Source organism: Papio anubis, chromosome 13 (genome assembly GCF_008728515.1).
Source record: "Papio anubis isolate 15944 chromosome 13, Panubis1.0, whole genome shotgun sequence".
Classification (NCBI taxonomy): Eukaryota; Metazoa; Chordata; class Mammalia; order Primates; family Cercopithecidae; genus Papio; species Papio anubis.
In genome coordinates, this window is record NC_044988.1 from 11,931,062 (window position 1) to 11,943,614 (window position 12,553).

Below are 12,553 nucleotides of genomic sequence, written 5' to 3' on the forward strand. Positions count from 1 at the left end.
AAAAACTATAGTATCGAATGTTGGCAAAGAAGACAGCAGTTGAAAGAGATACTCTTATGTATCGTTACCGGGAATATACATTAATACAAGTGTTTTTGGAGAGTTTAGTGTTCTGGTCAGTTTGCATTATTAAAATTGATTATAATATCTGATTCTGCACTTCTATTTCAGTGCTTGGGAAATCATTATAAGTAAAGCAAAAACTCTTTGCAAAAAGATTTTTATTGCAGTATAATAGCCAAATTTTGGAAATGACTTAAATATGCACCTTATTTATCTGTTTAAATCATCGAAAAAATAATGATCTGGCCCAAAGTGTTGGCTGCTGTCATTCAGAAACCCTGCACTAGGATCTTATCTTTCAAAAATATCTCATGTCATGGCATTCTTCCCTGTCATGGCTTCCAATCTCATTCAGAGTAAAAACCCAAATTCTTATAGTCTGTAAGGCTGTCCAGCGCTTGGCATTCATCGTGTCCATTCTTTCCCAGCCACCCCATCCTTGCTGTTCTTTGAACACCTCAGGCATTCTTCCACTCTGGAAGCTATGTGCTGTAGTCCTCTCTGCCTGGAATGGCCCCTTGTGTGGTACCCTCACCTTCTTAAAGTCTTTGCTTCTATTTCATCTGCTCGTGAGACTCCCTAACCAATGACATTTAGAGTTGCCACTTACCTCTGCTCTCTTGGTACTCCCAATCCACATTACGTCCTGCGTGTCCTGCCCTCCTTTTTTTTTTTTTTTTTTTAAGACAGAATCTCACTTTGTCACTCAGGCTAGAGTGCAGTGACATGATCTCGGCTCACTGCAACCTCCACCTCCTGGGTTCAAGCGATTCTTATGCCTCAGCCTCCTGAGTAGCTGGGATTACAGGTGTCCACCACCATGCTCGGCTAATTTTTGTGTTTTTAGTAGAGACGAGATTTTACCATGTTGGCCAGGCTGGTCTTGAACTCCCGATCTCAGGTGATCCGCCTGCCTCAGCCTCCCAAAGTGCTAGGCTTACAGGTGTGAGCCACCGGGCCCGGCCTTGCCCTCCCTCCTCCTTTTTTTTTTTTTTCTGTAGCGCTTTACCCTTCTGACGTTCTCTATATAAATATATATATTGTATTTATTACTTGTTGTATTGACAGTCCTCTCTTCTACCCCTATAAAGATGTAAGCTACAAAAGGGAAGAGTTGTTTTTTAAGTGTCTTAAGTGCTTGAAACAAGGCTTGGCACAAAATAGAGACTTCATGAATATTGCACAAAACAGACACTGTAATGTTATTGAATTAATGAGTAACAATTTAGTTGTTGTCTCTAATAGGATTTTGGAGTCTTTATGTTTTTCTACTTAGAATTCTAAGATTTCCCACATTTCTGTGACATGTAGGCATTATTTTTATAGTAGAAAAAGTAAAGTAGGTGTTATGAATTTGTTATGGTTAAAAATTTTGTCTTTTTAGTGAAATGAAAACAAACCCTGTTTTATCTGCCTTTAAAATTTTCAAAAATGTCTGAAACAATATACAACATGAATGTATTAGTTTTGTTAATATGTTTTAATATTTATAGTTAAAAGATTAAACATATTTTTTATTTTCAAAGGACTATGATTTAATCTCCAAAGAACCAAAGCCTTTTGTATTTGAGGGAAAAGTACGTGGTCCTATTGTTGTTCCTACGGCAGGAGAGGAAACATCTGGGAATTCTGGCAATTTAAGAAAAGTTGTAATGAAGGAAAACATATCTTCTAAAGAAGATGAAGGTGAAAAGAAGTCTACCTTTATGGATCTAGCAAAAGAAGATACTAAAGATAATGATAGAACATTACAACAGCAGCCAGGTGATCAAAATAGAACTATTTCATCAGTCCATGGTTTAAACAATGATATTGTAAAGGCCTTGGACCGAATTACATTGCAGAATATTCCTTCTCAAACAGCCCCAGGTTTTACTGCAGAAGTGAAGAAGGACTGCAGTCTTCCTCTTACTGTCCTTACATGTGCTAAAGCGTGTCCACACATGGCTACTTGTGGAAATGTTCTGTTTGAGGGAAGAACAGTTCAGCTAGGGAAGCTTTGCTGCACTGGAGTTGAAACTGAAGATGATGAAGATACCGAGTCAAATTCATCAGTAGAACAAGCATCGGTTGAAGTACCTGATGGACCAACACTCCATGACCCAGACCTCTATATTGAGATTGTGAAAAATACAAAATCTGTCCCGGAATATTCAGAAGTGGCTTATCCCGATTATTTTGGTCACGTTCCGCCTCCATTCAAAGAGCCTATTTTAGAAAGGCCTTACGGTGTACAGAGGTGAGTTGCATATTTTCCCCTCTTCTAAATGAGGCTATTGTCAAGATATGAGGCAGTCTTAAAAAAATTACTTTGGGCATTTAGGAAGATAATTACTGTGAGCTATAAGTTATTGTATTTTTAAATTCTGCTTTGGAAATTTTGCATTGTTTTGAAATTGTCCTTGTTGGTTTACTTTATTTCTTGAGCTTATTACTTATTCAGATGAAGCCAGAATGATAAACCTGACCATTGGATAGTTTAGAAATTTTCTGTTAATACTGAATCTCAAAATATAATAACAGATTATTTAATAATCTTTGAATAAATATTACCTTAGCAATATTTGTTAACTTAGAGATTTTTCATTTGAACTTGATTTAAGTATATGATTTAAAAATAGTCTATAAATCACAATAGGGTAACTACAATCAACAGTAATTTATTGTGCATTTAAAAAATAAAAGAGTATACTTGGAAGAAAGGATAAATGCTTGAAGTGAGGGATACCCCTTTTACCCTGATGTGATTATTATGCATTGTATGCCTGTATCAGAATATCTCATTTACCCCATAAATATATATATGTGTACCTACTATGTACTAACAAAAATTAAAAATTGAAAAAATAAAAATAGACTATAAATGAAGCAAGATAGACAGTATTATTTTGTTGTAAAGTTTGAAATTTTAATTGGAAATATATAAGATAAAAATACGGGATTCATAAAAGCAGTAACTAAGGTTATTAAATATTACCGAGTAAGGTTAGATATTACAAATAATATTAAATATTGCCAACGAGTGAATATTTGTCTATAAAAATACCTTTTTTTTGTCTATAAAAAAACCCCATCGGGACTGGTTTTGGTGATTATGGTGAAGATTTTATGATAATGGCTTATATCAGTATCTGAAAAAAAATAGTATACCCTTGTAACAAGCGTAGTATGTAATGAACAAGGAAGAACTTGCTGTATTTGATTTTCTTTAGACTATAAGTTCCTTTGAGAAAATAACTGTATCTTATTTTTTTTTTTTTTACCTGTAGCATCTTATATAATTCATTATTTTTACTTGGCAACTTAGTGTATGTTTAGTGCCACTGGTTGGCCCCTTGATTCACAGGTGTGTCATCCCACACATCATAGCATCAAGAATGGGGGACTTACTTCCCTGGGAAATATGTATGGGAGTGGGTCTGTGCCAGGGCATCTACCATGTTACAGTTGGCACCATCCAGAGGCAGCTGGCCTCATGGAGTGCTACAGTGGCCTTCAAAAGGCCCATGCAAAGCTCTAACTCAGGAAATCCTCTGCATGGTTGGGTTGCCATCTTGCAGCATGCAGTACATACACTAAATTAGAAATGTTTGCATAGTTCCGTAGAAAGAATACACAAGCCTGGGAACCAGGAGGTGGAAACAGAAGTGGCCCTATTTAGTGTAGCATCCAGTATCCACCCAGGGACTTTTTGTTTTCTGTCCCTCCACCTCTGGGCTCTGCAGGGTTAGAAGTCCTTGCTCCCAAAGTGGGCTCAGTCTTACCACAGGGTACAATGTAACAAGATTTGGTTGCCAGTGGGGTACTCTGGACTCCTTGTGTCTAAGACCAGCAGGTGAGGGGAAAAACATACCATCTTTACACAAGTGATTGACCCAGATCAGCTAATGGAGATAGGGTTGTGTTTACACAGTGGCAATGGGTTGACTATGTGTGGAACACAGGCAATCCAGTGATTAGCCTGTTGCCTACTCCCTTCCTCAATTTTAACTGTGAATGGACACATTACAGCCACCTTGGAATGAGAATGATTCCCAGGGGGCCACACTGCTTAGGAATGAGAGTTTGGATTGCTTAATCAGATAAGTTATCAAGACCTGCAGAGGTGATAGCTGAGGGTGAGAGGGATTTAAAGAAATCCTGGGGCCTGGGTGCGGTGGCTGACCCCTCTAATCCCAGCACTTTGGGAGGCCAAGGTGGGTGGATCACTTGAGGTCAGGAGTTTGAGACCAGTCTGGCCAATATGGTGAAACCCTGTCTCTACTAAAAACACATAAATTAGCCGGGTGTGGTGGCACACACCTGTAGTCCAAACTATTCAGGAGGCTGAGGGAGGAGCATTGCTTGAACCCAAGAGGCAGAGGCTGCAGTGAGCTGTGATCGTGCCACTGTACTCCAGCCTGGGTGACAGAGCAAGACTCTGTCTCAATAAATAAAATAAGTAAGTAAGTAAGTAAGTAAATCGATTGTGAGGGATAGAGATGAGGGGTTGTAACCCTGAGAACAATTACAGTGATTGAGGATGAACTCTGTCTCACTGGTTCTCTTCCAAGTTTCCCCTTAGGAGAGGCCCACAGGAGCATATCTCATTGTGCCTTGGCATCTGCTTTTTGAAGAATCTGAAGGACACACCTGGAGTGGGTCAGAGTCAGGCAGCAACTTGGTATTTCTTCTTTTCAGCATCAACTCTTAGGCTCTTTATCTCTCCAAAGTCGAAGATGTCATTTTGACTACAGAAGGCACTTCCTGAATTTTAAGTGCTCTTTAAGCCCTGAAAGCAAATTTTGTTATTAAATTGCCTCAAACTGAAAGTATTTTCTCTTACTAGCCTGTAATATTTGAGGTAAGGTTAGAAGGAAGAAGGATTTTAGAAAAGAGGCACAATTTTGTATAAGCCTCTGATTCTCAGCCCTAATTTTAACTACCAACGAACCCTCTTATTTCCTCTCCTGGACTTTATGTTGTGAAAGCTTTCATCGGTCAAGACACTTATTTAGATATTTTACCTGTTTATGTTAGCAAGGGACATATATCCCTGCCAAGCAGTGCTTCTGAGCAACATTCGATAACCAGTGCTGAACTCTGTTTACTTGATTGTATATATCAATATGTAAAGAAACTTAATGTTTTAATTAAGTGTAGATGTATTGCAGGTAAATGCATGATGGCTTTGACTAGCTGTCATATCTCTGTGAATGTCTGCATGCAGATTGAGGACTACCACTCTCAGCTCTGGTGACCTCTGTCCTCTTTGAGCCGCTATTTCTGATACTGGGTTTTGTCCTTGCCAGGCTTGCTTGACCTTTCAGGTAATACTGTTCTATCCATGGTTCCAAGCTTCACTTCCTCTCTCTCCCTGACTGAGCCTATCCTGATGATGGAGGAATTTATACATATTGGGAGTTACTGTGACTCTTCTCCAACCTTCTGTGTCTTAATTTTTATGATTAGTTTTCTCACCTTGTTTCTGAAACATGGACCTCAGAATTGTCCTGCAAATGTACAGATTAGAGTCCAGCTTCTTCCATATATTAGGCCATCTGTAGGACTTTTTCCTGAAGTAACTGACATTCGTACTGCCTGTGTACAGTGTAATATACTACTGAGTCCAAAACAAAGCTTTAAGATACATTTTTGATAGTGTGAGGTAAGTAGCATGATAAGAAATCAAAAGGTGGATGACAGTTGGTACAGGTACTTTAGACATAGATATGTTGGTGTGCAAGTTAAAGTGCAAAGGAGATGGAGCTCAAGGAAACAAACAAAAAAACCTGGAAATTTAAAACTCTGTTGTTGGCCGGGCGCGGTGGCTCACGCTTGTAATCCCAGCACTTTGGGAGGCTGAGGCGGGTGGATCACGAGGTCAGGAGATTGAGACCATCCTGGCTAACACAGTAAAACCCTGTCTCTACTAAAAATACAGAAAATTAGCCGGGTGTGGTGGCATGTGCCTGTAGTCCCAGCTACTTGGGCACCTATAGTTCCAGCTACTCACTTGAACCCGGGAGGCAGAGGTTGCAGTGAGCCGAGATCGCGCCACTGCACTCCAGCTTGGGCAACAGAGCAAGACTCCTTCTCAAAACAAACAAACAAACAAACAAACAAAAAACACCAAACAAAATCAACTCCATTGTTACCTGTATTTGCTCCTAGAAAATTTGCAATGAGAAAAGCAGGACTGGCTCCAAAACGCCTTTGAGAATCAAGTGATCCACGTCTCTCCAGAAGTTTCAAAGATTTCTTTCCCTATGGAGATTTTTTCCCATTGATTTTCATGACCTTGATGGGGATGTGTTCTGATTTGTTGCTGCAGAAATAAGTCATAAATTCTGAAGCAATCTAAAACCTTTGTCTGCTAGTCTCATCATCATATAATTGTTTGGCGGTGACTCTTACCAAGTTTGACTGCTTTGTATACCCTGTGTTTCAAAGAACACCTTTCATCATATTTGTCCCTCCATTTTCATGCCATATTTGCCAGCATTTCTGTGGGTATTAAGATAGTTGACATGCAGCAGGAGTATAACCATATTTCACTACGAAGTTGTAGTCCTGAGAATGATTGCATTATTGGGGCTGAAGATTTCATATTTCAACAAAGCAATGTGATTCTATTTATGTTACTTAGATGTATAGGACTTCCCCAATAATGTTAATCACCTTAGCCATGACTACTACAAAAAGTAAAGTGTTTTTATTTAAAAATGATTACAGATTGTATAATAGACAACATTACTTTGGTATTTGAAAGTTATTGCCTTTCCCCTCCTAATTTTACATATTCTTTGCAAATACAGTCAACCCTTGAACAGTGCAGAGGTTGGGGCAGCAGCCGCTGTGCAGTCGAAAATTCAAGTATAACTTTTGATTCCCTCAAAACTTTACTACTAATAGCTTACTATTGGCCAGAAGCATTACCAGTAATGTAAACAGTGCACACTTACTTTGTATGTTATATGTATTATATACTGTGTTCTTACAATAAAGTAAGTTAAAGAAAATGTTATTAAGAAAATCATAAGGAACAGAAAATATGTTTACTAATCATTAAGTGGAGATGGATCACCACAGAGGTCTTCATCCTTGTCATCTTCCTGTTAAGTAACTGGCTGAGGAGCAGGAAGATGAGGATGGGTAGGTCTTACTGTCTCAGCAGGGGCAAAGGGGAAGGAAAATCCAGAAATAAGTGGACCTGTGCAGTTCAAACCAGCATTGTTCAGGGGTCAACTGAGTTTTTCAAGTGTTTATTTGGGAGTTATGGTGAGCAGTGCAGTGTGGATCTTAATAGGTGCATATTCCAAAGCCTTCACTCTCCCTTTTCACCTTTTTACCCATTATTTTTGTATAATGGGTAGGAAACTCTTCAAAATTATTTGTTCCTCCAAGTAACACTAATGTGAGACTGGAAGAACATATGTGTATAGCGGAAATGCTTGGATAATTGGGTTAGACTTGATGAGAGGGGTGAGACCGTATGCGTGGTGAGATATCTTGTCAGGGCAGGGCAGGATGCTCTCTGAAAAGCAAGTTTTAGACTTAACTCTCCCACTCTGTGTGTGTGTATGTGTGTGCGCGCAAATAACTTTATTTCTCTAGATACCAATTTTCTCAACTTTTTAAAAGCAAAGATTAGATCAGTGTTTGTCAGATTTGGATTGATGCTCATTAGTAACCAATATTAACGCAACAGTGTGTCACATGTAGTACAGCTACGTGTTGTTTCATAATTTTTTTGATTCACCTCTCTGTTTCTCTTTTGTAGGCTTGTGATCTTTAAAATGTGTTTCTTGTTGGTCATAGTAAAAAAAGTTTGGTGGTCATTCGCCTAGGTTACGGTTGGCGTACTGTGGTCCGTGTGCCAAATCCATCCCAAATCTACCAGATCTGCCTGGTTATGTGCAGCCCATGAGCTAAAAGTGGTTTTCACATGTTTAAATGGTTAAAACAATTGAGAGGAAAATAAAGCTTTGTGGCACATGAAAATGATATGAAATTCATATTTGTGTCCACAAATAACATTTTGTTGGAATGCAGCCATGCCTTGTTTTTTAATGCATTATCTATGACTGTTTTTGTGCTACCATTGCAGAGTTGAATGGCTGTGACAGAGACCATGTGGCCTGCAAAGCCTACCCGGCTCTTTGTAGGAGAAGTTTGCTGACCCCTGTAGCTACTCTGAAGGCTTTATGGTTCTATATTTGTGATAAAATGTCAAATATAGTTTAGGTCAAAGGTATTTCCAAAGTACTCAGAAATGCTTATTTTAAAAAATACGTTGAGGATGGTAATTCTTGTTTGCTTATTTGTCTAGTCTTCTGCATCTTGTTTTTGAGCAAATGATGACATTTTGTGAATTATTTGCCAACTTATCACAGTCCCTTCCTGAATGCATTGTAAATGAATGATGTCAGAATTAATGAAGAATTACTGTTTTATCACTTTCAGAAAAAGGAAGCATTAGACTCCTTTAAATTATTTCAGTGAAAATATCCTGATTGTTATTTTGAATTTCTACTGTACAGTTTTCTTATGTGCAATCACTGTTTTAAAGAAAGTTCAGTATAAAATGAATAAAACTTGGTTAGAAATCTCTTTACCTCCAAATGGAAGAGAAACAGTCCATTATAAGTAAGATTCATATCTCAATGTACGTAGCACACTAACATTTAAAAAATTGTATTGTGAACACATACTGATGATTACTTAAGCCTATATTTTTGGTTTAAGTTGGATTTAAAATTAAATTCATCTCTTATTTTAAAGTATGCTTAGCATTTTTTCCTGCTTTTATAGTCCGTAACATTAGAGAGTAAGAAGAAATCACTTTTTGTCCCATCCTGCAGAGATAACCATTATTAACATTTTGATTTATTTTCTTTCCATTGTTTTTTCATATATCATTGAGACAGGGTCTTGCTCTGTCGCCCAGACTGGAGTGCAGTAGCACGATCTTGGCTCACTGCAACCTTTGCCTCCCAGTTCAAGTGATTCTCTTGCCTCAGCCTCCTGAGTAGCTGGGATTACAGACGCGTGCCATCACGTCCAGCTAATTTTTTGTATTTTTAGTAGAGATGGGGTTTCACCGTGTTAGTCAGGATGGTCTCGATCTCCCACCCTTGTGATCCACCCACTTCGGCCTCCCATAGTGCTGGGATTACAGGTGTGAGCCACCATGCCCGGCAAAAAAACCAAAAACAAAAAAAACCAAAACTGTATTTTAAAAAAAGTTTTATTATAAATTTATTATAATTTTATATAATATGTATTGCCTGTTTTAAAAAACATTCAAGGTATTAAAAATTTACGCTTATGAAAATAAAATGAAAAATAAGGGAAAGGAAACAGTGACAAGCACAAAAGCATGATTAACTTCACTCCAAATGAGAGAAATGTAAATTAAGATGTACTGAGATATCATTTTCCACATATCAAATTGGCTAAAATCTAATTGAACATCACATTCTATTGATGAGGTTATGGAAAAACAGCCTCTCTCGTACATTAAGGGTGGGAATGTCAGTTGAGAATACCACTGGTAGAGGACGATCTGACAGATTCTATCAAGATTAACATGCATGTTTCCGTTGACATGTCAGTCCCACATCTGGGAATTTGTGAGATCTGTTTATCTCAAATCTCACATGCCTGTGTGCACACATAGTTTGTGTATGTGTGAAGTGGCATCCAAAGTTTTTCATTGCAGAATTGGTTTGAGATTGGATACAACTCAAGTGCCTATCTGTCAGGGACTAGTTAAATAAATTATGGTGTAACCTTTTTATGAATAATGTGCACTGGTTGAACAAAAAACTGCCTGTACCCTGATAGAGCTGTAAGGTGTATTATGAAATGAAATAAACAAGGTGCTTGTTTTATGACACTTTAGATTTTGTATCAGAGAGAGGGAAAAGCAATCTACATTTATGTTTTCATCAAGTAAAATCTGGAAGAAAAGTAGTTCCCTGATTATGTGGATGGAAGATACGGGTTGTGTTAATAAGTGAGACTTGTCATTTTATGCTTTTATGTCATACTTGATTTTGTGTAATGCCAGCATATTACCTTTTCAGAAATTTTAAATTAAAAAGTAGATAAAGAATTGTGGCAAAGGCAAAATAAGGAAAACAAAACCGTAGATTTCTTATATGAAGTTCAGAATGGCTTGCAAAACACAGGTACTTCTGGAATTGAGGCAGTACTAGAAGGAGTATTGATAGGAGCAAAAACAGCAGATAGCTTTTATTGAAGGCATTTTGTGGGCCAGACACACAATTCAGTAACAAACATTTTATATGCAGTGTATATATGCATATAAAGTGTGCCATTTAATACTATAACAGCTCTATGAGGAAGGTGCTCTTATTTCTCTTATTTTACAGAAGAGTAGGTTGAAGCTCAAGGTTGTTGAGTTATGCTGCTGGTAAATGGCAGAGCCAAGAGCCAAACCCTGGTCTATATCATGAGCCTATCCTGTTGATCATATATGTGTACTGATCACATATATATGTTATACTCTCTGTAAAGAAGATGCTCTTGAATCTTCTTTCTAGCAGATACAGATAATAATATGGAACCTCAGAGCATACTGTTATGTGATGAACATTTCCCATAATGTTCTTACAATAAATATAGCAATGAGATTTACTAAATTATTTCTTGTAGTGTTGCTCTTGGTTGAAAACCTAACAATGTACAATTTTGCTGGTGGCCACGTATCACATATTTTTTTCAGTATGGACTGAATAGGCTGTATATTTTCCAGACAGTCCTGCATAAATTATTCCTTTCCGTGCCAAGTCTTTGGTAAGTGTTGAATGGCAGTAAGTTTGAGGTGATAGTCCCTGAGAGTACCTAGAATATTTGTTGTTTTGACTGGAAAGCCATGTATTTCAATAGGAGGCTGGGGTAAAGGAAGAAAGAGTTGTCATTCTTTTATAAAAGTTGATCTGCTTAACAGAAATACATGTCTGAAAAGCTGTTTCCCCTCCTTTTTTTTTTTTTTTTTTTGAGATGGAGTCTCTGTCTTCCAGGCTGGAGTGCAGTGGCACAGTCTCAGCTCGCTGCAACCTCTGCATTCCAGGTTCAAGCAATTCTCCTGCCTCAGCCTCCTGAGTAGCTGGGATTAGAGGTGCCCGCCACCACACACAGCTAATTTTTGTATTTTCAGTAGAGATGGGGTTTCACCACATTGGCCAGGCTGGTCTCAAACTCCTGACCTCGTGATCCTCCTGCCTTGGCCTCCCAGAGTGCTGAGATTACAGGCGTGAGCCACCATGCCCCGCCTTTCCTCTTTATTAAAGAGGGCTTAGGGCAGGGCAAAGATTTCCCTCAAGTATTTTAGATCTAGTCTAATATAAATGGGCAATTATATCCCCCAAAATACAGTGTTAGAGGTTTACAAACAGGTATCTAGGCTATTTTCAACTTGCACATGATTTGGCTTAACTTGCAGAGGGGCTTTTTTTTTTTTTTTTTTACCCATTGCCAGCCTTTAAAATTTGGGAGATTTCCACATCTCCCAAACAAGTCCAAGTTTCTGGTGTTTCTTGAAGGTTGTCAACAACCTTCACCTCTGTTTCCTGCCTAGCAGCAGTCAGCTTGTTTTTAGACCGAGGCTGTGGTCCTTGGTTTTCCACAGTTCCTGCCCGTCAGCCTCACTCATTTCTCATACCTACTGGCCCCTGTAGGACCCAAGCTCTTTGACCCTGTTTTGCGTTATGGAACATCACTGTGGAACTGAGCTGTTAAAACTAGCCTTCTGATAATATTTTGCTAAAAAATCAAAAACCAAACCTTTGTGAATTAATTTTTACATATTTGTGGCATATGTCAACCTTATTTATTAATTAAATAAATTATTCTGTCAAATAGATATATTTAGTCATTCACCCATTCTTGACCACTTAAATTTTCATGTGGTATATTTGAGTATGTGAAAGTGCCATATTGTTCACTGTTGACCGTCTGGTTAATGTAAATTCTGAATTTATTTATGTGTTACTGTAATTGAGAGCTTTTAAAAAAGCTTGTTTCTTTATAATTGGCATTTTAAAGTTATGACATTAAACTTACATCAAGAATGTGCAGCTTGATTTTTTGATACTACATCTTTTTTTCCTGATAGACTACTGTGTCGGTAATGAGTTATTTTTTATAGAATAAAATTAAAAGTAAATTATTCTTAACTGTTTAGTAGATTAAGATTAGTTTTAGCACTTTACCTTTTTTTTTGTTTGTTTGTTTTTTGTTTTTTAAGACGCAGTCTTGCGCTGTCACCAGGCTGGAGTGCAGTGGCTCCATCTCGGCTCACTGCAACCTCCACCTCCCGGGTTCAAATGATTTTCCTGCCTCAGCCTCCTGAGTAGCTGGGACTACAGGCATGTGCCACCACGCCCAGCTAATTTTTGTATTTTTAGTAGAGACGGGATTTCATCACTTTGGCCGGGATGGTCTCGATCTTTTGTCCTCGTGATCCGCCCGTCTCGGCCTC

General features: G+C 38.1%; 1 protein-coding gene across 1 annotated transcript in view; it reads left to right on the forward strand.

Annotated features, from left to right (window-relative positions):
• The window catches only part of AGTPBP1 (ATP/GTP binding protein 1), a 198,666-nt gene that overhangs the window by 105,665 nt on the left and 80,448 nt on the right, over positions 1-12,553 (forward strand). Inside the window, 1 exon segment of the mRNA XM_021927597.2 lies at positions 1,590-2,302. Coding sequence (XP_021783289.1) covers positions 1,590-2,302 — 713 coding nt within the window.